This window comes from Eublepharis macularius, chromosome 16 (genome assembly GCF_028583425.1).
Source record: "Eublepharis macularius isolate TG4126 chromosome 16, MPM_Emac_v1.0, whole genome shotgun sequence".
Taxonomy (NCBI): domain Eukaryota; kingdom Metazoa; phylum Chordata; class Lepidosauria; order Squamata; family Eublepharidae; genus Eublepharis; species Eublepharis macularius.
The window spans coordinates 15,622,186-15,646,133 of record NC_072805.1 but is presented as its reverse complement, the minus strand read 5'-3'; the positions used below and the strand labels follow the sequence as shown (position 1 = coordinate 15,646,133).

Here is a 23,948-nt window from a genome sequence, read left to right as displayed (position 1 = left end):
TTCGGTACTTGGGGCCCATAGCTCTGACTTTACATTGCTGGAATTTCCTTCCATGAAATGCTAAAGGCAACACTGCATTGCTGAAGAATCTCTCGTGTTAAGGTTTCCTATGATATGCAATGCCAAAAAAGTTGGACCAGATGCACTTCATGGGTAAAGGCCAGTGTGGTACAGTGGTTAGAGTGTCAGGCTAGAATCCAAAAGTCCCTCACTTTTGACATGAAAAGCTGGCTGCCTAACCTTGGGCCAGTCACACGTTCTCACCCAAACCTACCTCTCATAGGGTTGCTGTGAAGATATAATGGGGACAGGTGTCTTATAACTTTTGCTATCGGAGAGAAAAATGACATATACATGAAATAAGTTAACACAATAATTTAGTTAACGCTAAAAAGAACTAGGACATCTGGCGTGCACCTGGCAGCTCTATAGCCAAGGCCAGCTCTACCCCACCTCCCTCTGCCACTATTGGCTAGACTCGCCTCTCTCACACACACACACACAAGGAAGGACAGTCAGTCAGTTTAGTTTGCTATGGTGTAATCTTGAAAAGATACAGGCTGGGATTCTCACATTTGCACTGGCTTCACAAAATACACTGTGGCAAAAGGGTTTTTAACTGCCCGTCGTGCCGTTTGGAAACATCTAGGTCTTACAGAGCGGAGGGGGATTGTGCAGAAAACTGAGGGCATGGTGCCCAACACTTTACAACTCAGCTGCCACAAAACACAGACAACTCCCGAACAATTTCCAGGATGCACAAACACTTAACCAGTAAACGTGTCTCTCCCCCACCCCCTGCCCCAAACACTATGCAATGCAACGTGGTTAACCGTTAACAAGGCCAGAACTGGTAAAAGTGCTAGTTTGGTTAGAAGTGGCTAACAAAGCAGCAACTACAACATTGATCTGGGTGTGGGCAGCTGGACTCTCGTCGCCCTCCCCCCAACGGGGCATCAGGCTTTGTGTTTCTTGATGAAGTTGATCAGCCCGTTGGTTGAGGAGTCGTGGGAGGTCACGGGCGCATCCGTCTCCAATTCCGGCTCAATTTTCTTGGCCAGCTGCTTTCCAAGCTCAACACTGGGTGGAAGGAAACAAAAAGAAGGAGAATTTAGGGATGGTAAGACCCTTGAGGAGTCAGTAACTACATGCTGTCATTTCTCCAAGGCATGAGAGCAGCGCATGCGGGGACATAGTTTATCCTCACCACCACTTTTGCTGCTTCCACACAGCAAAGATTTTCTATGTCCCTATAAGCGCTGTTGTGAATGCAGAAGCATTTGTGGAGATTGCCATTTGGGAGTATATTGTACAATTCCCAGCTGTCAGCACTTCATGGGTGCCCCTTTCCTCACTATGGTACCAGAGAGCCAGTTTGGTGTAGTGGTTAAGAACGGCAGGACTCTAATCTGGAGAGCCGGGTTTGATTCCCCACTGCTTCACTTGAAGCCAGCTGGATGACCTTGGGTTAGTCTCAGCTCTTTGGAGCTCTCTCAGCCCCACCCACCTCACAGGGTGATTGTTATGAGGATAATAATAACACACATTGTAAACCGCTCTGAGTGGGCATTAAGTTGTCCTGAAGGGTGGTATATAAATCAAATATTATTATTAGCGATTATAGCAGTTCACGAGTCCTTAAAAAGCACTCTCGTGGCATGGAGGAGAAAATGGCAACTGCAACAGACTGACCGCAAGGGCGTGGCGCAGGGCAGCTGGGATCTTTGAAAAGCGCACATTCCTGTCTGGATAGCCTGATAATGCACTTGGACTACATCCTTTCCGATAATACGTGGCTATAAACCCTCCCTCAAATCAAAACGTACTCTGGTTTGGAAGCAAAGATGGAGAAGCACCTCTACCTGGAAGCAGCCCTTGTGAGATAAGTTGGGGTGAAAGGTGCCAACTGATCCAAGGCCAACGATGAACCTACTGTTGGAAGGGGCCCCTGAAGAAAGGCCTCCCTCTGAGACCAGACAGGCAGCAACCCAAAAAAGGGCCTTCTTGGTGGAGGCACTGAAACTTTGGAACTCCCTCCCCAGAGAGATTTGCCTGTCTTCCTCTATCACTGTTTTTCAGCAGCAGGCGAAGACTTTTTTTTGGTTTGGCATACCCTCAGAAAACTCTTTATCGGTTCTCCTTTTTGGTTGGATGTGTGCATGCTTGTTTATATGTCCATATGATTTTACTGGATTTATATACGCATTTCTAATGTTATTTTAATGTTTTAAACATCTGTTCTTTGCTGCCCTGGGGACCCTATTTTGAGTGGAAAAGCCACATATAAATGTTTTACATAATAATGAGCAGGCTTTGGGGTCAAGTCAGGATATGGACCCAGACTTTCTAGACACCTATCCATAGTACTACCCTGGCAGTCCAACATCGTGTTTGTAATGAATTCCTCCCAAATGGACATGAATGAGAAGGGTGGGCTCAAGTATCGTATTTTTTCATTTTAATGGAGCTCAGGCCGTTTTCACACCGCTTACCGGCCACGGAACATCGTGCCAAGCTCCTGGAATGACAGCGTCTTCCTGGCGCGATTCGCGCCAGGAAGACGCTGTCATTCCAGGAGCTTGGCACGATGTTCCGTGGCCGGTAAGCGGTGTGAAAACGGCCCCTGCCAAATTAATCTGGATGGGAGGTATACATAGTGAGATTCCAACCCCCGGAGAGAGGCAGTCACCTTACAGGACAAAGTCCACCTATCAAAAAGTCCACCTATCAAAAACTCACCCCCACTGGTCATAGCTGTTGATATCCCACACAACGCCTTGAACAAAGATCTTGTGTTCATACATTGCTGCAAGACAGATTTTTAAGAAGCAAATTAATGGTAAATAGGAAGCCTTGGGGAGACAAATTCCACTGAATGATAATCATGAAAAAAAAAAGGAAGTGCTTACCAATTAAGGCTCCGAGAATGAACGGATTCAGCTTTGTGAACACGATGGAGTTGGTGGGGCGGTTGCCTTCGAAGACCTTCCAAAAGGAAGAAAGGTACATGTGTTATTGCACACCAACCTTCAGACGTGCCTGCCAAGATCAGCTGTATGAGATACATTTGCCTGTTCTCAACAACAAAAGAAAAACCGCACATGTTTCAGTATGTGTGTTGCCTCTCCTCTTTGAAGCCCTCCTTCCAGCCTGGCTTTTCGACGAAGCCCCCTTCCGATTTACACCTCCATCCCGACATCTCAAGCCCCCAACTGAAAGCCAGGTTCATGCCAAGTGCATTCTCTCACATGCCCCTGACTTTGGTTCTTCTCCATAGCTCTCAAAACTTAGTATTTGGTTCACACACAGATAAGAATGGAATGGTGTGATGGACTGCATTTTTAGGGGACTCTAGCTGTGAATGCTTCCCTGCGGTTAAAAAAAGACTCCATGCAAGTAGAAAGCTAGCAGAGCAGGGAAAAAGTTTCATCCCCTTTGCTTGTGGTGCTTGTAGGGAACTTATCGTAACGGGGCATTCTAAAACGTGACCTGACCTCTCAAGTCCATTCAAACCTCATGTTCTCCTGCATGTGCAAACCAGACCAAAGTGTTTCTTTCTGAATATAAATAAACTATCAATTACAATTAGCCGAGCTTTATGGACAGATGGGACAGGTGGTTATTGAGTATGCAAGGGTAACATCTACTCAAAGTGAGATACTTAAACAGTGATAACATTTATGCCAATAAAAAAGCAGCTTATAAAAATGGCTATGAGAACGGATCAATAAGCCAATGGGGGATTAAGGAACATGAAGTTTCAGTAATTCTTTAAATTGAAAGGAGGGAAGGAAATTGAGCAAAGAGGGAAAACACAACGCAGAAAGGAGAACCTAGCCTTCAAGCACGGTGGACCCTTCATCCTCCATGTCCGTTGAGGAGTGTGGAAAAGACAAGGGCAGTCAGCCTCCTGGGCCTTGTATATTTGAACAATGGCTCAAAAATTAAGCACTTAAAAAACTGGGAGAAGAACAGAAATGTTTGCCTCATCAGACGGAACCAGGTTGTGAGCAGCTCTGGAAATTAGCCTGGACTGGTCAAATTGGTTTTGTACTAATTGTCAAAAACCAAGAGGATATGTTGTCCCAACACACAGTGTACTTCAGAAGATGTACTTTGGTTCCCTCAGCCCTGCTGGAATATTTATTCCTGAACTACAAATATGCTCATACAGTAGTTTATTTTAAGACTGGAAACAGCCTGCAATGTGTATTATAGGAAAACATGAATTCCAAAACATAGTTCTAACGTTTTCTGAATGGTTTTAAGAATGGTTTTCTCCTTTACTTATATTAAATCTAATATTTGGAATGTCCTTTTATCTACAGACACTAACAGTACAAGGAATTTATTGACTTTAGTGTCCCACAAGAACAGTTGGTTCTACATTGTTTTAGTTTTACAAGAAGTCCATTATCACAGATAAAGGACATGGGAATAAGGGACAATGTCATCCTTGAAGACAATTACACACACCCACACCCACACACACACCCACCCACCCCCAGGGCTTTGTGTCTGGGAAAAGAGGTGGTGGAACTCAGTGGGTTGCCCTCGACGAAAATGGTCACATGGCTGGCAACGTGGAGGGCAATCTAAACTCCCCTCTGTCTGGAGATCGGGGGCGGGGCCACCAGCCATGTGACCATTTTCAAGAGGTGCCGGAACTCTGTTCCACCGCGTTCCTGCTGAAAAAAAGCCCTGTATACACCCCTGAAGAGCCAAGAGCCTAAAGATGGAGAGAAACCCTGAAGTGGGCCCAAGGCCGGAGGACAGGTGGTTTTGAGAACATCAGATAAGGTAGCACATGGCAAAGTTGCAAATGAAAGTTGACTGGTCAGCAGTTAAGAAATCAATACATTCTGGGATAGTCTCTTGGTGGTTCCTGCGGAAGTACACCCACTGGTGAAAGGGACTGGCTAATACTCTGTCCCACCTGTGATGACTCTGCCACCCGCTCCAAGTGCTCCTTACCTCTGCTGAACCCTTGGGCACTTGGAGAAAAGGTAGAGTAGGAATAGGGTTGCCCTCTTCACTCCAGCAGAAGCAATACCTCCCCCGTCCGAGAGATGCCACTTCGAATCCGGAAATGACACTACAACACTCTACAGCAAGATTTGGGTCCAGCAGTGCCTTAAAGACCAACTAGATTTCCAGGGTACGAGCTTTTGAGAGTCTAGTTGGTCTTTAAGGCACTGCTGAGCCCAAATCTTGATCTTCTACCACAGATCAACATGGCTACTCACCTGAAACTGCAATGCTCTAGGAGTAAAAAATCCATAAGGATTAGGAATTCCTAGAGTATTGCAATGTCACTTCTCACCCCCCTGCTTTTGGAATCACCACAAAATGGCGGAATTGGGGTGGAAGGTGTACCTCAGGATTTGCTTAAATTGGCCTACTTGTGTCCCGGACTCAGTGCTACCAGTCAAGAGTCGACTTTGCCACCAGAGGGCACCATTCAGCACAAGCCACTGCAATTCTGCAACCACTACGTAGCAGGAAGCCCAGCCAAGCTGCTGCCGCCACCACCTCCAAGGATGCCCGGAAATACCTTGTGTGGAAGGAGTTTCTCCAAAGCATCCCCACTCATCCCTGCCGCCTGCAGCTCCTTGCGGGCCTCATCCGTTGTCTTTCCTTTCATCAAGGCCTCAGTCTGAGCAAGGAAGTTGGCCAGAAGAATCTGACAGAAACAGAGAAAGGGGTTCAGACGCTCTGCTGGTCCCACCTGCCAGATAGCCCAGCAGCTGTTCACTGAAGCCGTTGAAGCCCACAAACACAAAACCTCCACCACTCAACGGAGCCCCGGTGGGCAACTTTGCCTTAATACCTTTTTGAGGCAACGACCCTTCAGGAAGACGCTGAATACACACATCAGTGGGCTGGTTCAACGTGTCAAGGCCAGCCCTCTCTACTATGATGGGCAGCAGTGTTCAGGGTCTCGGGCAGAGGTCTTTCCCATCACTTCCCACTTGATCTTTTTAACTGGAAATGCTGGAGATTGAACCTGGGGCCTTACGCAGGCAGAGCAAATGATCTAACGTTGAGCTGTGGCCTCTCATCTAAGCATTCCTGCTAGCCTCTCAGGTGATGGTACCAATATTACTGTGATTATATGGATTACAGCACCACTAAGCAATACACATGTATTCTAGTGAACTTTCTGAACTCTGCATGGACTCTGTTGTAATTTTTCTCACTTGTTGAATAACAGCTACTAACAGTAGTGGACAATATCTAGATTAATGCCCTCTCATCACAGAATGGACCAATGGTGATCTACTCGCTTAACTCTTCTTGTCATTTTTCACTGATTTATAGTTTTATTTTGCAGCTGGATACAGCGTCACTTTCTGGCTAATTAGAATGTTATACAATAGAAAATGTGAATTAATTAAGCATTAAACCAACCATAGGTGGTTTAATGACACATGAAAAAGATCTTCAATTTCTGCATAAGATAACCTAAAAAAGTGCCAGCTCAGATACTATGTCAGAGTTCTGACAAAATGAAATCTTGTGAGGACCTGGGTGAGAATCTTACCATTGTATTGTATGCTATGGGAATCTTAATGCATGTCATAGAAACTTTGTTTTAAAGTTAAAGTTAATTAAGGAATGTTAGCAAACCTAATTCTTATTGCTTTTCTGTGTTCCATCTTTGTAGGATTTATATTAATAATTGTACATGTTTTGATATCTTGCTTCTTTAAGATTAGAGAGTAGTTCAATAAAAGAAATATTTAAACTCTAAAGGAAGCCTCTTGGGGGGAGAAAATAGCAAGAAGAACCCGATAAATAATTTGTACTGATTGTTTAAAAGCACGTGCTGTTTCCCAGGTCTTAACTAGATGCCAAACGCATCTATAAATCTTTAGTCTGAGACAGTGGGAGCCTATCTTAGATGCGGATTAAAAAAATCTGTTACACCGGCTGGTGGCTATTGCTAGATACCAACACCACTCAAAACACTGTTTTGTGAAGGTTACAAACCCTGACATCCCGACTGTGGAAGAACTGCCCCAAACCACTGGCTGCAGTAGCATGCGGCTCCATGTTTTGAAAGCCAGGAACTCTGCATGCCAAGGCTTTCTAACCACGAGTATCTGCACAAACCGCTTTAATGCAGCGGAAACAAGAGTGGCTGCTGGTTACCTTGTGATGCAGCCCTTTCCGAATTGGATTCTGCGTCTGGACTGGGATGAGGAAGTCACATGGAATCATACGAGTCCCTGCAGATGGGCACAAAGGAAAAGGTCTTAAAGCAGGAGAAACTTTTGATTCAAGTCAGTGCAAACTGAAGCCCCCGGCACGCTTTCCGAACAGTCAGAACTACCCTTGCTTTATGTCATGAGAATCTGAGAGCTGTGGCTGCGCCAAGCCTGCGTCCTAAATATTCCTGCAACGGTTTGGATGAGCCATGTTTCACTGAGGACCAGTATGGACCAATTTTGCCGCCCCCTTCCCAAAACAACGAAGAAGCACTGGGCTTTCCCGAAGTGCTCAGGGATACCCCGTGCCGCTCCCCATACCTTGATGAATCAGCTGGTAGAAAGCATGCTGCCCATTGGTTCCAGGCTCGCCCCACACAATCGGGCCAGTATTGTAGTCCACACGAGTGCCTTTCTTGGTTATGTATTTCCCATTCGACTCCATGTCTCCCTAAGCGGCAGCGGAAAAACAGCAAACGTGAGAATCTCCCTTGGCCTCGGCCCTCCCCCTTTAATTGCTAAGAGCAGGATGAGCTACGGCAACAGGGGGGAGGGGGGAGAGAAGGAGGCTTAATTGTCCCACCATGAGGCTTTCCTCCTGGCTCATAACATAACTCAGTGCTGTCGGCTGCCAGATCTCTTGCTAAGCACCAGTTATAGACAGGAGCTAAGCCGGGAAGTATTTCCCGAATCTACATTTGGGTGGAGGGTGGGAGGGAAGACAGCATGTTATAGCCCAGTCTTATTAGGTCCTGGAAGCTACGCAGGGCCAGCCCCAGTCAGTACTGAGAGCACCGAGGAAGACGGGGGTTGCTCTGCAGAGAAGTCAGACCCTCTGCTCCTTCCCTGCCTTGGAACACTCTTGCTGAGTCACCATAAGTTGGTTGCAACTTGACAAGCACATACATGCATTTGGAATGGGAATTTCCATCAGACACAGGAAGCACGGAGCTAAGATGTGGCGATCAGACATACTGAGCAATCATGGGATACCAGGGGCTGACCTCGCCTTACCTGCTGGAAGTAAGCTGCGAAGCGGTGCATGTATTGGTCATAGGGCAGAAGCGCATGGGTTTCTGCTCCGTAACAATTGATGTACCAGATGCCCAGCATCGCCAGCAGGACAGGCACGTTCTTCTCCAGGGGAGTGGTGCGGAAGTGATTGTCCTTTTGTGCAACAAGGGATACAAAAGAAACAAATTCACGTCAAACCGAGAAGCGCTTCTTGCTTGCCATCAGCCCGTGAGATTTTGTTTTATTTTTATTTCTGGTCCCACCTCTTCGTAGAATGTGTGTTGGCTCTGAACATATAGACTGAATAATGCACTTCCAAAGCACTTTAATAATAATAATAATAATATTTGATTTATATACTGCCCTTCAGGACAACTTAAAGCCCACTCAGAGCTGTTTACAAAGTATGTCATTATTATCCCCACAACAAACACCCTGTGAGGTGGGTGGGGCTGAGAGAGCTCTGAGAGAGCTGTGACTGCCCCAAGGTCGCCCAGCTGGCTTCAAGTGGAGGAGTGGGGAATCAAACCCGGCTCTCCATATTAGAGTCCTGCTGCTCTTAACCACTACACCAAACTGGCTCTCTTTAGCAATTGTTTCCAGGTGGACTTCCCTGTTTTATAAAGCAAAATGCAAATTGCAAGTTATCACTACAGTACGCTGGGCCTGCCTTATTCAACAGCCTAGGAGACAGCGATTTGCATCTCCAGAGCCAATTCGCCCACAAGGGCACCAAGAGATGCCTCAGTAGAAAGCCTGAGCCTGTCTTGACCCAACAAGCAAAGAACTCTTTGGTGTAGAAACAGCGATACAAGAATGGTCCCCGAGGGAGGACTGGGGAAGGGCCCCCCCGTCTACAGCAGACAACCGAGGTCTGTATCACCATCAACAGCTGGAAACCTTAAGCCTCCGTCCTTTACCTGGGCCGGTGGACATGCCACAATTCTACAAGATCACATGAAAAAAAGAAGTGGCCGATTCAGAATCAGTCTTCTGGGTTTAAATGTAAATTGTAACCTTCAGAATAGGGAGAGGTTTTAAAAGCACGGGAAGGCTGAGCCTTGCGCTCACAGAATTGCTGGTAGCGTGACAAGGCCTTGCAGGACTTAAGTCGAGGCTACTGAAAGTGAGCGGGTTCCACTTCGGCAAACTTAGTGCCTGATGAACAGCAGAGCGCTAGACTGACGGGCAACGGGAGGGAGCCCTTTCTTTAACACCCTCCTTTGGGGCAGCGGCTTCATGTTCCCTGGTCCCTCCTCTCTGACGGCAGTCAGCTGGCTCACTAGTTAAGATCCATGTTAGAAACTCAAGGGATTCCTCACCCTAGACTTGGGCAAAAGAAGGCAAACTCCTTTCGAAGGCCACGCAATCAGGACCGCCAACAGCTACCGAACTCTCTGAAAAGAAGCCTTTCTTTGCACACACTTTGCCGCACAAACACAGCTGGATACTGGTCTTGGCTAAGGTAGAGACCGAAGGGCACAAGATACGGTTCCGAGACCGACTTGAGCTTGAAGGGAGTTTTTGCCCAGGAATGCTCAGCGCTCCCAAGAAGTGCAGCAACAAGGGACAATTTGCATGGGTGAAAGCTTCCGTTTCCCCGTGTCTTTGCTGCAAAACACAAGGCTTTGCCGCGGGCGGGAGGCTGTTCACCATGTATAGGTAAGTATTGCAGGTCAGCAACTGAGCAGACACGCAGGAAAACACATCAAGCAGCCTTATGCTGAACCCAGCCGTCAATCCATCAAGGTCAGCACTGCTTACTCAGACTGGCAGCGGCTCTCCTGGCTCTCAGGTTGAGGTCTTCAGCATCACCTTCTACCTTTCCACTGGAGACGTTAGAGATTGAACCTGGGACCACCTGCGTGCCAAGCAGAGGCACTTCTAGTGACCCACAGCCCCTCCCCAAGCACACAGTGCGGGAGGTGCAAAACAGGTGTCAACCAATCTCCAAAAGCCATACAAGGGGTGTGCGTGTGTACGTTTTTCTTCACCGCTGACACTTTTAACTGTGTAGATAGCCCACCTCTCTTACTGCCATGAGATTGGATACTAACCATCCAGTGAGCTCCAGCAAGCAGCTTCTCGAAGTTGTCAAAACCTAGCCATAATTAAAAGAAGAAGAAGAAGTCAGGATCTCAAAGTAGGAAATCCAAGACACACAGCCAAGAACGGAACTCAAGTTCTATTCCGCGTTAAGGGGAGCATCTAGAATGGAACTTTCCGACCTCCTCCCTTCCCGCAAAATGCTGCTTCCGGGAGAGACGGAACCCTGAAGAGCAAAGGAAGGGAGCCTTCAACAGCAAGAGGGGACGGGCAGGAACTGCAATTTAGTCTGGATCTAACCTCATGCGATTGGGATTTAGCAAGTGTTTTCGTTTCAGTCATGAAAGAGTTAAACTGTTTGTGTTACTTAGGGCCAAGCTACACATGACGAATGACACTTGAACGGCAAGTGGATTGAGTGGAGGGCAAGTGAACAGGGAGAAATACACTTGCCGTTCAAGTGTCATTCGTCATGTGTAGCTTGGCCCTCAGTTAGTAAACTTATTTGCATGTAACCGCTTAGGCCTCAAATAAGGATTCCGGCCAAGGAAAGGAAAGTCACTAGTCTTAATGAAGCAGAATGATAGTTTTCTGTTGGGCAACCTGTTTATTTGGGGGGGAGCAATTTTATTTATTTATTTGATTTATACCCCGCCCTCCCCACAGATGGGCTCAGGGCAGCTAACATTAAAAAAATACATTAAAAGTCACAAAAACATAAAATCAATCATTTTTAAAGTCATTAAAATAGTCCAGGAACAAATATTGGGAGTCCGTATACGGGCATAGCAGGTAAGTGATGCTATAGACTGAAGTTTTATTGCTCTTTGTCTCAATTACGCAGAGTGTCCCTCTCTCTCAGTCAATCTTAAGATACATTTTCTAGCAAGACGGAGTCAGTCTAGCAATTTATTTTCATCCAATCAAAAAGAGTCCAGTAGCACCTTTAAGACTAACCAATTTTATTATAGCATAAGCTTTCGAGAATCAAGTTCTCTTCATCAGATGCCTGATCAAAACCGGTTTTGATCAGGCATCTGACGAAGAGAACGTGATTCTCGAAAGCTTATGCTATAATAAAATTGGTTAGTCTTAAAGGTGCTACTGGACTCTTTTTGATTTTGCTACTACAGACTAACACGGCTAACTCCTCTGGATCTATTTTCATCCAATGTAACCCTATTTTTATCCTTTATGCAGTAAAGTATTCTTACAGAGCTATACTGGAGTGTGCGTCTGTTCTCATTAATTCCAATGCACAATCTCTGCCTTAAACTTTGCGAATTTTCCAACACGTGCTTCGCTTATTTTGCTGGTTCCATCTACTGGCGGCTGCACGAGGGGTTCCGATTTTGAAGATTTCAATGTGTCAAATATCAGGATTCAAATGTATAAGAGGCCACAGCCAGAACATTCAGTTTTGGGGTGCTGAGAAGGGAAAAACTTTATCTGAGTCTGGTATCCTCCAAATGCCATATGCTTAGATTGCTACCCCTTCCTAGAAAAGACCCTCCAAGAGTTAGACATTTAATTGTATAACATGCTGCATGTTTTAAAACAAAACACATAATCCATTCAATATCCTTATTCAGAAACTGGTGGTGGTAGACCGTGCACTCAAATCACAGCTGACTTATGGCGACCCCTAGTGGGGGGTTTTCAAGGCAAGGGACTAACAGAGGTGGTTTTGCCATTGCCTGCCTCTGCAACCCTGGTCTTCGCTGGAGGTCTCCCATCCAATTACTAACCAAGGCCAACCCCGCTTAGCTTCTGAGAGCAGAACCACAAGTGACAAAAGGCACAGGTTGGACACTTGTCAGCTTCCCTCAAGTTTTGGCGGGAAATGTCGGCAGCTTGGCGGAATGTTGGACAAGTGACAGTTGAAAAGTCCATTGGACAGCAGTCAGCCGAGCTGCAAGACCAGGGCGCCTACATTTCCCATCAAAACTTGAGGGAAGCAGACAAGTGTCTAACCTGCGCCTTTTGTCACTTGTGGTTCTGCTCTGAGTTCTGATGAGGTCAGGCTAGCCTGGGCCATCCAGGTGGGGATTCAGAAACTAGAGCCCTCCATAAAAGAACTTAATGCAGCTATAAGATCTTCCGAATCTTCCTTCTTTGGGAAGTAGCAGTGTTTTATACATCCCCATGGACTGTACATGCATCAGATCACAAGAATCCTATGAGAACTTGAAGCTGAAGCAGCACTTCCTCCTGTCTTCTCCAGTCTGGCAGAGACGGAGCTTTTTCAGTGATGACATTTCGTTTTTGGAATATTAGCCCCCTAGAGGCTTTCTTGGCACCTGCTTTCCTTTCCATTCCAGGCCCCAAATTGCATTTTTACCTAGGCTATTACCTGGGGGCGGGGGGGGGTTCCTTCTTTTTCTGCTGTTTTATAGTCTTCTCCTAACCTCAAAACATTTTTATCCATATAATTTTATGTCTTTTTATGGTTATCACTTTGTTTTATAGCTTTAGTCGTGAGCTGCCTCTAACAGGACTGAAGAGGTAGCACACACTTTCTAAATAACGGTGGTGGAGAGTGTCCTCAAGACGCAGCTGACTTATGGTGACCCTTGATGGGGTTTTCCTGGCAAGAGATTAACAGAGGTGGTTTGCCATTGCCTGCCTCTACAACCCTGATCTTTGCTGGAGGTCTCCCATCCAATTACTGAGCCTGCTTAGCTTCTGAGATCTGACGAGATCTGGCTCATCTGGTCTCTAGTAAGAGTACGTGTGTGAATTTTTCTCTTACTTCTATTTACAGGAGGAAGCTGTCTAGGAAAAGCCACGTATACATGCCTGGCCAGTGCACTTTGGTTCAAGCTTGTAAGTTCTCACAGGCCCAGTTCTGGCTCGCCACCCTGGGAATGGAATGACCGGGCCCTTGATTAATTGCAACTGCAGCCTGTTGTTGCAGAGTAAGATGTGGAAGGCAGTCTCAGCTCTGCTCACCCTCCTTGCTTTCTCAGGCCTAGCAACACTGATATTGAAGTGTGCCCTGATTGGCTGACAGTCCTAGAAAAGACGGCTCCTCACTGCACACAGTAGCACACAACACACACACACACTCTCACTTGGACGCCTGGTTTGACCATTCTATTGCTACCTTTATTCCATCAGCACGTCAAAGACTTTGCTCTATGTCAGGCCCTATGATGACCAAAGTTGCCTGGCATGTTTTGGACTTTGTGAGTATGAGTAACTTGAAGCTACTTCAGAGAAAGGCAAGTTAGCAAGTTGTCAGATAGTTTTAGCTAGAAATAGGTAAGTTGTTGTTTTATTGCCTTTTGCTTGTGCCTTCTAAAGTGGTTCGTGTCTTGCATACATTCTCCTGAATTAATGAGCAACACTTATATTTAAGCCTGTGCCTTGAGTCTCTGAGCACTTGTGTGCAAGCTCTTCCAGAATGAACCTGGAGACTGGGAAAGTCTCAAACAGAACTAGGTGACCTCAACTCCCCAGAGGGCTACCAGGGGTTCTGAGTGGCTGTGTTCAGTGCTTAGAAATGGCAGCCGACAACTGGTCTCCGGGCTACAGATATCAGCTCTCTTAGAGAAAATGGCAACTTGAGAGGGCGGCCTCTACAGCACCACAACCCTGCGGAGCTTTCTCTCCCCCACAAACTCTGCCCTCCCTCAGGCTCGCCGCCCAAATCTCTAGGAATTTTCTAGTCAGAAGCTGGCAACCGTAAACAGGGGGGAACGGACCTAAGAGAGTGTTGCAGATGTATTTTATTTCCCTCTTCAAGCCAATGCACAAAAAGGGTGTTTCAATGCAATGCAAGTGGTTGGCACAAAAAGCCAGCGTGATGTTCTACTGCAATCACGGCGCGCTCGAAGGCAAGCGCTGCGGGAACATACGTACCAATGTGCAGGGCGATGGAGAGGCCAATGGCAGACCACAATGAGTAACGGCCACCAACCCACTGCAAAAAAGAGGGGGGGAGAAAGAGGAATTATTTGGGTAGCTGAATAAACAGGCGGGCCGAGGAAGCAAGAGGGGTTTTCACTGTAAATCGAGTCATTGTTGTTTCATCATTAGCCCATCAGTGGATATTGTGCCCCTGAGATCATTCACATGCCATATTTCCCCATAGTCATGGTGTGTGCATTGCTGATCTTTTTTCCCCTTCATGAACTATGGCAGAGGTCTATCTTTGTCAATCCCTCTCTCTCTCTCCCTTGCCACCAAGTTTGAGCCAATTAGCACTACCACACCATGACAGCATATCACAACTCTTGAATTTTGTCGTTTTCCCAAATGCAAAAGAAATCCAAAAACTCTTTGAGGTGCCAGGATCATAGGGTTGGAAAGGACCTCTAGGGTCATCTAGTCCAGCCCCCTGCACAAAGCAGGAAATTCAGTTACCTCCTCCCCACACACTCCCAGTGACCCCTGCTCCATGCCCAGAAGATGGCAAACAATTAACACACAATTAATGTTGATATAGTGTATTATGCAAATCGATAAACAAACAATTAATGTATAATGTGCAAATTGATGATGTACACAAATTGAAAAGAACACAAAGTAAGTTGCAAATGCAATAATATGAAAAGGCAAATTGCAAGTTTGCATTTGCAACTACCTTTTTGTTCTTTTCAATTTGTGTACATCATCAATTTGCACATTATACATTAATTGTTTGTTTATTAATTTGCATAATACACTATATCAACATTAATTGTATGTTAATTGTTTGCTGCCTTCCTTTGTTACTGGTGATTTGTTGTGAAATACAAACCGGAGAGCAATGCAAATCGTTATATATCAAATTATTTTTATATATAATTAAAGTGCAAAAGTGCAAAGTTGTGCAACACAATTCACGGAATTATCACTTGAATAAAGAGGTCCGTCGCAAAGAGCAATCACAAATTCACATATATACAATCAAAGGTGGAGAGTGCGCCTTTCCCCTGATTGCGCACTCTCCACCTTTGATTGTATATATATGAATTTGTGATTGCTCTTTGCGACGGACCTCTTTATTCAAGTGATAATTCCGTGAATTGTGTTGCACAACTTTGCACTTTTGCACTTTATATAAAAATAATTTGATATATAACGATTTGCATTGCTCTCCGGTTTGTATTTCACGTGTTTTTTCCGGGAGCTTCCCTTTTGTTGTTGTCACTGGTGATTTGTTAGCAGGAAGTGCTTGCCCTTTTGGTTTGTTTTGCCCATGCCCAGAAGATGGCAAAACACCGTCAGGATCCCTAACCAATCTGGCCCGGGGAAAACTGCTTCCTGACCCCACGGTGGCGATCAGCATTACCCTGGGCATGTAAGAAGGGGCTGCGAGAACCGAGCACTGGTGTGGCCCTTCCTGCCCTCCCTCTCCTGACCTGCCCAGGGTCACAGGATGCACCTCACTGGATGTCCCACTGCAGCTGACAAGACGCCACTCAGGAATATCACCAAGTAGTAGAAATGGCAGCCATTCAGGAGGGTGCAATAGTAGCAATAGGCATTTTTTTTAACAAAACGTAGCAATAAAACAATAAAATTTAAAAATAGTGGATCAATGAGGACGTTGTCTGGAATCCCCCACCCCAATTATAACGGTGTGCAAATGATGGCAACTGTATTACACTAGACTTGTGCGAAGCCACCTCAAGAATATGAGAAATTATCCGAGGCACAAAACTCATCAGTGACACCCCCTGTGCCGTTTGTTTCAATACGCTATGTGGAAGTGGGTGGGTGGCTCTGTAATGATTTTTCTATCGAACCAGGAGCTTAAGAGTACCAGGGTTCCAGAAATAACCTTGTTTTCTGTTTTTTGTATTGTGTATACTATGCCGACTGATGCCAATAAAGGCTAGCTGACTGGCTTGAGTACCGGGGTTGTGAAACAGACAGCATCAGGCTACTGGAGAGATCTGGGTTCAAATCTCCACTCAGTCATGCATCTTCCTTGACAGTCTAATCGTCCTAGCTTAGTTGACTTCTAAGTTGCCATGAGGATAAAGGGAGGGGGCTTTGTGGTTGGGGCAGCCAATCTGAAGACAATCTGCACCCAATGGACAAGGAGTTGTTCACACGGGGATATAAAGGAACTGAAGTTCTGGGCCAAGACAATCCTGAGATTCTGGAAGGAGAGTTTGACAAGTACACCCCTGCCCCTTGAGAGGCCGTTCCTGGTTTTTAACAACTGTACCTTTGAATCTCCATGCTTCTGTTCGGGTTTCAAGCAAGAGCGAAGCTTGACTTTTACTGCCCTGGATTAGATCCTCCAGGCAAATGTCACAGCTGAGAATAGCTTTCCGAGGCTGGGCGCAGTGAACTTTCTCCTATTACCCAGCTGCCAAAGCGTTCAAAGGTCTGGTCGCTTGACCTTTGACAAGCCTTTAGGCAGAAGAGTCAGGACTTTTGTGTGTGTGTGTGTCATTTCAGATTCCCGGACTCTTTCAGTTGTAGCACCACAAGATGGTACAGAGAGACACCAACCTCAGTGGGTTCCTCTACAGTCAGAAGCAGTTCGCCCCCTCTGTACCCAGTGTTTTTCACACTGCAGGGCAAGCCCCTTTGGCAGTGTGTGGGATACCGAGGTCCAAGAAAGAACAGGATTGTAAGGCCTTCTTTCACCAACTGATACAGACGTAAGTAGGTTAAATACAATGATCTCCCTGTTCCATTTGTGTGGGGAGGCCCCCTCCCCACTTCAACCCAATTTGGGGTCCCAGTGCAGCTTTCCTCTAGCTAACGGAGGGTTCTCTTCGTGCCAGTGTTTGACTTCTGCACCAATCCATAGATCCCCACATGCCACTTGCGCCAACTTTGTGCAAGGACTGTGTAAGCTGGTCCCAAGTTCAGAGTGGAGAAGGGGGAAAGACAAAAGGCAGTTTTAAAATAAAAATCACCCTACGGGCAAAAGTTTTCTTGGAGATAATAAAATGTTTTACTTACATCCCAAAACTCAAACATGTTCTGAGTGTCAATTCCAAAGTCTTTGACTTTTGGCTGAAAGAGAAAGGAGACGGCAGTTAATACACATCATGGTGACACGTGGTCAGATCTGCTGAGCGTGCCCTGCTTGGTTGTTGTGGATTTTCCGGGCTGTATAGCCATGGTCCTGGCATTGTAGTTCCTGACGTTTCACCAGCAGCTGTGGCTGGCATCTTCAGAGGTGTGGCACCAAAAGACAGAGATCTCTCAGTGTCACAGTGTGGAGAAGGTGTTGGCAGGTCATTTATATCTACTCAGGAGGGGTGGGGTTGAGCTGAGTCATCCTGTAAGAGTTTCCCAGGGTATGGAATGCTAATGGAGGGAGGCTTCACTGTATCCTGAGGAGGTTCTTTTGCATATGGATTAGTGCTTGATATGCTAATCTTCTCTGCAGGGCTATTGTGGGATGTGGAGTATTTTGTTAGCCTGGCGTTTTGCTCTGCTTGTTCTGATGGAATAAGAGGCCTACAGGCAGACAGTGAGCGCCGCTGGCCCCAAGCGCTGGCTGGATATAAGCCACTTAAATAAGGAAACAGAAGGTCTGGATTGTTACGTCTGAACAAGGACCAAGGTCTCAAAGGGTTACATTCCAAGACAGAGAACCCAACAGAACAGCAAAACAGAACTTCTTAAGGGTTTATTCAAGGCCCTCCCACAAACAAAGCCAAGGCAGACCATTTTGACCCAGAGAGAGCAAGCCACAACAGTCTTGTGTTTGGTTATTCCTTCTCTCTGTTGGACATACAATGAGAACACAGTAGAAGCGGAAGGCCCCCTTTCACCGCACTTATGACAAAGTGACAAAACCCTCAAAGAAGAATCAAACGTTTCCCGAACCACATTTACTCACACTACTAAGCTGAGTGATATTTACTTTCAATTAAGTATATAGTTCAATTATAGCTGCCAATACTGAAATGAAATCCTGCTCTCAAGTCATAGTGACTTATGGCGACCCCTGGTGGGTTTTTTATGGCAAGAGACTCACAGAGGTGGTTTGCCATTGCCTGCCTCTGCAACTCCTAGTCTTCCTTGGAGGTCTCCCATCCAATTACTAACCAAGGCTGACCCTGCTTAGCTTCTGAGAGCTGATGAGATCAGGCTCTCCTGGGCTATCCAGGTCAGGAGTAGCTACAATACTGACCACAACTATTTTTCACTTTTCATTTCTTTAAATCTATAGAAGCAGAAAACTTAACTTCGAAACAAAGCTAGTTAAGACACAGAACCATCCACAGCATTTTAAGAAAAAAAAAGTGGATTCTCACCACGCCCTTACTTACGCAACATCTCTTTGCCTAAAAAGTATTATTTCTCAACTTAAGGCAGAAGGTAACACCTAAATCTTCACACAGTACAATTCAAAAGAGCTTCAGAACTTTGAACAGAGAACAGTTCCATAACGGAGTACTTGTCTCACTCCCCGCTCCCTAACCTTACCTTTTGCTGGCCTAAGATCCCCACAATTGGCGCAGCTGTCTGAACTTCTTATCCCAGCCCGTTTTTCAGAAGTGCAGAGAACCTCTTCATTTTCACCAACCCTTGACAACTCAGGCACTCGCACGAAACTGAAATGCGTGCAACAGCTAGATACTTACACCATTGGTCGACAAGGCAACGAAGTGCTTGGCCACTGCAGAAGGCTTTAAGTAAATAAATCAAAAGAGATGGTTAGGCAGAAGAACCCTCCAAGACATCCTCATCTGCAAGATGCCACTTGCTGACTTTATTCAGAGGAAATGGTGGAAAGGGGCCTCAAGCAGAGAGCCCAGGCAAGACTCGAAAAAGAGGTCACTGCAACGGGGAAGATATTTGCAAAGATGGGGAGTCCCATTTGCTTCTGCCGCATCAGCCCCTACGAAGTAATGAACGGCCAATTCCTTTGCAGAAGAGCTTACAGACTGAATTTAGGTAGAAAGTTTACAAGGGTGGATGTGCACAGATGCAGACCTTATCCCCTCCCCAACAGAAAAAGCCTTTCCGGAACAGGCAGGGGTTGAGCTTGAGGAGGAAGTAGAACCAGGTGGGTCTTATTTATTTACATCATTTATAGTCCGCCTTTCTCACTGAGACTCAAGGCGGATTACACGGTGTGAGTCTGTACATTCAACATCATGACATTTCAATATACATGTAATGGGTCTATACATGCATGTTGTAAGATTTAAAGAGAGCGGAAGAATGGAAAGGTTTAAAGAATTAATAGTGTTGAAAGAGAGCACAGGCAATTTCCATGACTGATATATTAAACAACATAGGAACTACCCAGTAAGATCATACTTATAGCAATACCAGTAATGTCTAGGGTCCCTCACTGTTTCTAGAAATAGCACTGAAGTCTTTGGTCCCTTTGCTGATGGATCTCTTTCAGTACAGCCCTCCCTCTTGAACAATGAATTTTTTGCATTGTTTGTGGAAGACCAGGAGAGTGGGAGCTTTCCTCACCTCCACAAAGTGGGGCCACCACGGAGAATGCTCCTGTACAGACAGCTGCTGATTTTGCCCATGAGAAAGGTGGTACCTGCAGAAGGCCCTGTTCAGACGAGCGAAGTTGCCATGGTGGAATATAGGGAGAGAGGTAGTCCCACAGATACAATGGACCTTGAATTGCGCTCGGTAACTGATTGGAAGCCAATGGAGTGACTAGAATGGGAGCAATATTCATGGTTCTTCTAGCTCTCAATAACCGCCGAGCTGCAGTGTTCCACACCAACTGCAGTCTCCAAGTTAACTTAGAGGAGAGACCAATGTACAGTGTATTGCAGTAGTCAGGACTCGATGTTACCATGGCAAGGATCCAGGTGGCCAGACCGGCCCTTTTCAGTACTAGTTATTAACTCCCCTGTGAAACCAGAATGCAGTTTTTCCCGGTCTCTGGATCATACAAAGTCATGAAAAAGAGACGGCACCTCTGAGGGTTTGCACAGAACAAAGAGAACCTGGGATTGTGGGAGTTCCATGGCCTAATCCAGAGGGAGTCTCCCACAAAAAAATTCAGGCTGCTGATCTCACTGTGCATAAAGCGCTGAGAATATCAGAGTCAGCACGTGGGAGAGTTTTCAGCAGCCTCATTTTTGCAAACCGGCGGGGTTACAGGGCATCTCGCTCAAGGGCTCCCCCAAATTCCCAGAGCCGTCAGTGGACAGAGCTTTGGGGTTAAGAGGCTTGAGCTTCCAAGGAGTTCTGAGCTATGGCTTGCCTCTCTTAGGTTAGCTACCGGCAGCCTGTGGCAACCAGGACAGCGCCACCTAAGGACAGGGTCCCAGTTCCTCCAAGCAGACTCGCATATCCCTCAGGCAGATAGCACCTTCAAGGAATTAATTTCCCAAATGCCACAGGGGCTCAGTTTGCACCAAGAGCACAGGGAAAGAAGAGGCTCCCAGCAGTGAAATGGCCCCAATAGTAAATTATTTGATGTGGGGGTGGGTGCCACACATGCAAAGCCAACTGGTTACAAACCATCTCACTGGGTTTGGCAAAAACTCCTCCCGCATGCCCAGTTTTAGCGTCTCTTGTTAACATATGGGATGGGGAAAGAGGGGAAAACCTGGCAGGAGCAAGCAAGCAGCACCCTGACGTAACTTTGTCCTCCTGTCATCTGGCAACGAATCGTGGCAAAACGCTCCCTCTCTCAACTGATGCGGGCAATGCTTTCTGACTCCATCAGTTCGACAGTTTTGCACTGTTCTCCCCAGTAAGATTATAGAGTGCAGCAAATAGCATCTTTTCTCGAAGACTTAATGGATGGTTCCCACTTAAGGCCATCTATTCATAGTCTTGGCATCTGCTGTTGATGAGGCCGACCTCCGTTGCAAATACAACCAGGCTCCAAACGGCAAGGGGAGTTGCCAAGTCTCTGGGGCACTCAGAAGCCAGAACGGGTCTCACATTTCCTTCTAGCATAACCGGCTCTGCAACATTCCATTGCTCAGATCTACCCAGTCTTCTATATATATATATAAATCAAGATGGGTAGCCGTATTAGTCTGCCTGTAGCAGTGGAAAAGAGTAAGAGCCCAGTAGCACCTATAAGACTGACAACATTTATGGTAGAGGATGAGCTTTTGAGAGCCACAGCTCACTTCTTCAGGTACAGCTAGAATGTGAGTCCATCTGTCCTTATAACTTGGAGTGGAATGATTACAAAAGCCAAATAATAATAGCTGGTTGAATGACAACGGCAGGCGAGATTGAATAGGGTGGGGTATGCAGAGGGGTGGTGGGTGTGGAAAAATGGGCATTGGTAATGAGACTGGAAGCCTTTGTTTTGATTCAGTCCAGACGGATGTGTAGTCTTGGGCTTCGTTGCAACTCTTTCCAATCTCCCTTTGAAATTCCTCTGCAGGAGAACTGCTACTTTTAGGTCAGTAACTGAAGGTCCTGGAAGGTTAAAATGTTGCCCCACTGTTTTTTGAATGTTTTGTTCCTGATGTCAGATGTATGTTCATTAATTCTTTGTCAAAGGGACTGGTCAGTTTGTCCAAAGCAGAGTGGAGGGGCATTGCTGACACATGATGACATAAATCACACTGGAGGATGAGCAGGAGTATGAACCAGAGATGGTATGGCTGTTAATGTTGGGTCCACTGGTTTCTCTACACCCACCACCCTTCTGCATACCCCACCCTATTCAATCTCGCCTGCCTTTGTCATTTGCCAGTTATTATCATTTAGCTTCTGTAATCACTCCACTCTCCAAGATATAAGGACAGATGGACTCACATTGTATCTGAAGAAGTGAGCTGTGGCTCACAAAAGCTCAGACCCTACCATAAATGTTGCCAGTCTTATAGGTGCTACTGGACTCTTGCTGTTTTCCACTTCTACACAGATAATTCAGGCCTGGTTCAAATGTAAGGCGGGATCCTTGCAAGCTTTAAAAAAAGCCAGGTGTCGCTTAGAAGACACAGATCCCCTCCGGAGTGAGTTTCCCTCCTCTCTTCTATCAACATGAAGGACTGTTTCACATATTGTGTGAATGAATCCTAACTAGGGCTTCCTTCATACAAAATGAGAAACCGTATTTTAGAATGGTTCACAAAAATCCAGTGAACATTAACATGGCATCTATGCACATCAACAGGACGGAGAGTAGGGAATATACTCTGGAGTAGGGCATGTGTGTCCCAGAGGCTGCAAATCAATGGGAGGGAGGAGAGGCTGGCAAAGTTACCATGGTATGTCTTTTTTTTTTAAAAATCAACCATAAAACAGACACCTGTCCCAACGAAAGCTCTTCTTGGCAATCATTCATTGTGAGTAAGGATGCCAGCTGCAGCCACACTGGTAACAGACTTCACTCACAAAGAGAATCGGGGCTATGAAGTGTTTCAGTGCAGAACTGGACAACGGTATTCTCGACAGCAGGTGTGCCAAGAACCAGGCTTCCAAGAGAGTTTCCTCTAAAAGGATCTGGGCAGGGAATCTTTTCAAAACGTTAGGAGTCCCCCTCTATAACTTTCAGAGTTGTATCAATGTCCCTACGTAAGCAGGCAGAAGAAGAGTTCTTGTGGAGGGCTTTGCAGCTGTGGAAATAAATTCAAAGACGTACACAGCGACACTCACATCGTTAGCAGCGTGGAGGAACCATTCTTTGGCAGTCTCTGCATTTGTGATGGTTTCCTGGGTGGTGAAAGTCTGCATTGCGGGAGAGAGGTAAAAGAAAAAAAAATCTTGGTCAAGCCACATGCAACAAACAAGGGGACACAAAACTGCTTCAGACCCAAGGCAAAGGGACACAGACATCCCTATCTTGTTTGGGGGCGGGGGAGGGAGAAGCCACTGGAAACAGAATTTTCTTTGGAAACACAGTACAATTAAGGTCTCCCCCTCCACCAGTCTCCAGGCCTTGCACTATTCTAAAAAGGAGGGACGGGAACACAGCACATGAACTAACAAATCCCAGGTGCCAGGCTGCCCCGGTGTCCAGAAATTTCATCATCACCTAGTTTTTTTTTTAATTGCAGCGCCTCTTAGCAATAGTACATAATTCATTTATCATTTAAGGTATGTTGTTGTATTTCTTTATCTATGTACTTTATAGTTTGGCCTTTCTCCCCACAGGGGACCCAAAATCAGCTTATATTGTTCTCCTCTCTTCAATTTTATCTTCACAACAGCCCTGCGAGGCAGTCATGCTGAGAGTGTGTGACTGGCCCAAGGTCACCCCTGCAAGCTTCCACGGCAGAATGGGGATTTAAATCTAGGTCTCCAGGAGCCCAAGTTGACACTGGCCACGTTGCATAATGTCAACATGCATAAAGTTCTTGTTCATTTATATCAACACTTTAATTTATACTATTCAATGGAGCTGAACGGATCAGTTTCTTAACTGGTTATTTCCTATACTTTCCAATATTGAATTCAATGGAACTTTGTGAAAAAGCTATGAAATTATAAGAAATTGGGGAGAAGAAATTAGGTTAGAGTTAATGGTTAGCTTTCGGGGGGATAATGACAACCAAGGTGACCCTCATATTTATTTATACAACACTGTTGTCTTAGTATAGAGATTAGGGTTAGGGTTTTTGGCAGTAGTAAATGGGAAATAATGATCATTAAAAAAACAATACCCTGAAGGCAGAAAAGTGAGTTTGGCACCTACATTTTTTGGATGACTCTGATATACAAAGAAAACGGGTCATCGTTTGGCACAAAAGATCTCTGTGCACAACCCATTGCAACCATACAAGTCCATTCATTACAACACGGTGTGCACTGTCAAAT

At 45.8% G+C, this 23,948-nt stretch overlaps 1 protein-coding gene across 1 annotated transcript in view; it reads right to left on the bottom strand.

Annotated features, from left to right (window-relative positions):
- Positions 1-523: 523 nt before the first annotated feature.
- The window catches only part of GPI (glucose-6-phosphate isomerase), a 37,222-nt gene continuing 13,797 nt past the window's right edge, over positions 524-23,948 (bottom strand). Inside the window, exons 7-18 of the mRNA XM_055000331.1 lie at positions 22,788-22,859; positions 18,821-18,865; positions 17,184-17,237; positions 14,136-14,196; positions 10,283-10,326; positions 8,226-8,378; positions 7,533-7,662; positions 7,156-7,232; positions 5,555-5,683; positions 2,910-2,985; positions 2,740-2,806; positions 524-1,080 (exon numbers count right to left, since the gene is read on the bottom strand). Of these exons, the coding sequence (XP_054856306.1) occupies positions 957-1,080; positions 2,740-2,806; positions 2,910-2,985; positions 5,555-5,683; positions 7,156-7,232; positions 7,533-7,662; positions 8,226-8,378; positions 10,283-10,326; positions 14,136-14,196; positions 17,184-17,237; positions 18,821-18,865; positions 22,788-22,859 (1,032 nt within the window). The 3' untranslated portion in view covers positions 524-956. The remainder of the gene's footprint in view (positions 1,081-2,739; positions 2,807-2,909; positions 2,986-5,554; positions 5,684-7,155; positions 7,233-7,532; positions 7,663-8,225; positions 8,379-10,282; positions 10,327-14,135; positions 14,197-17,183; positions 17,238-18,820; positions 18,866-22,787; positions 22,860-23,948) is intronic.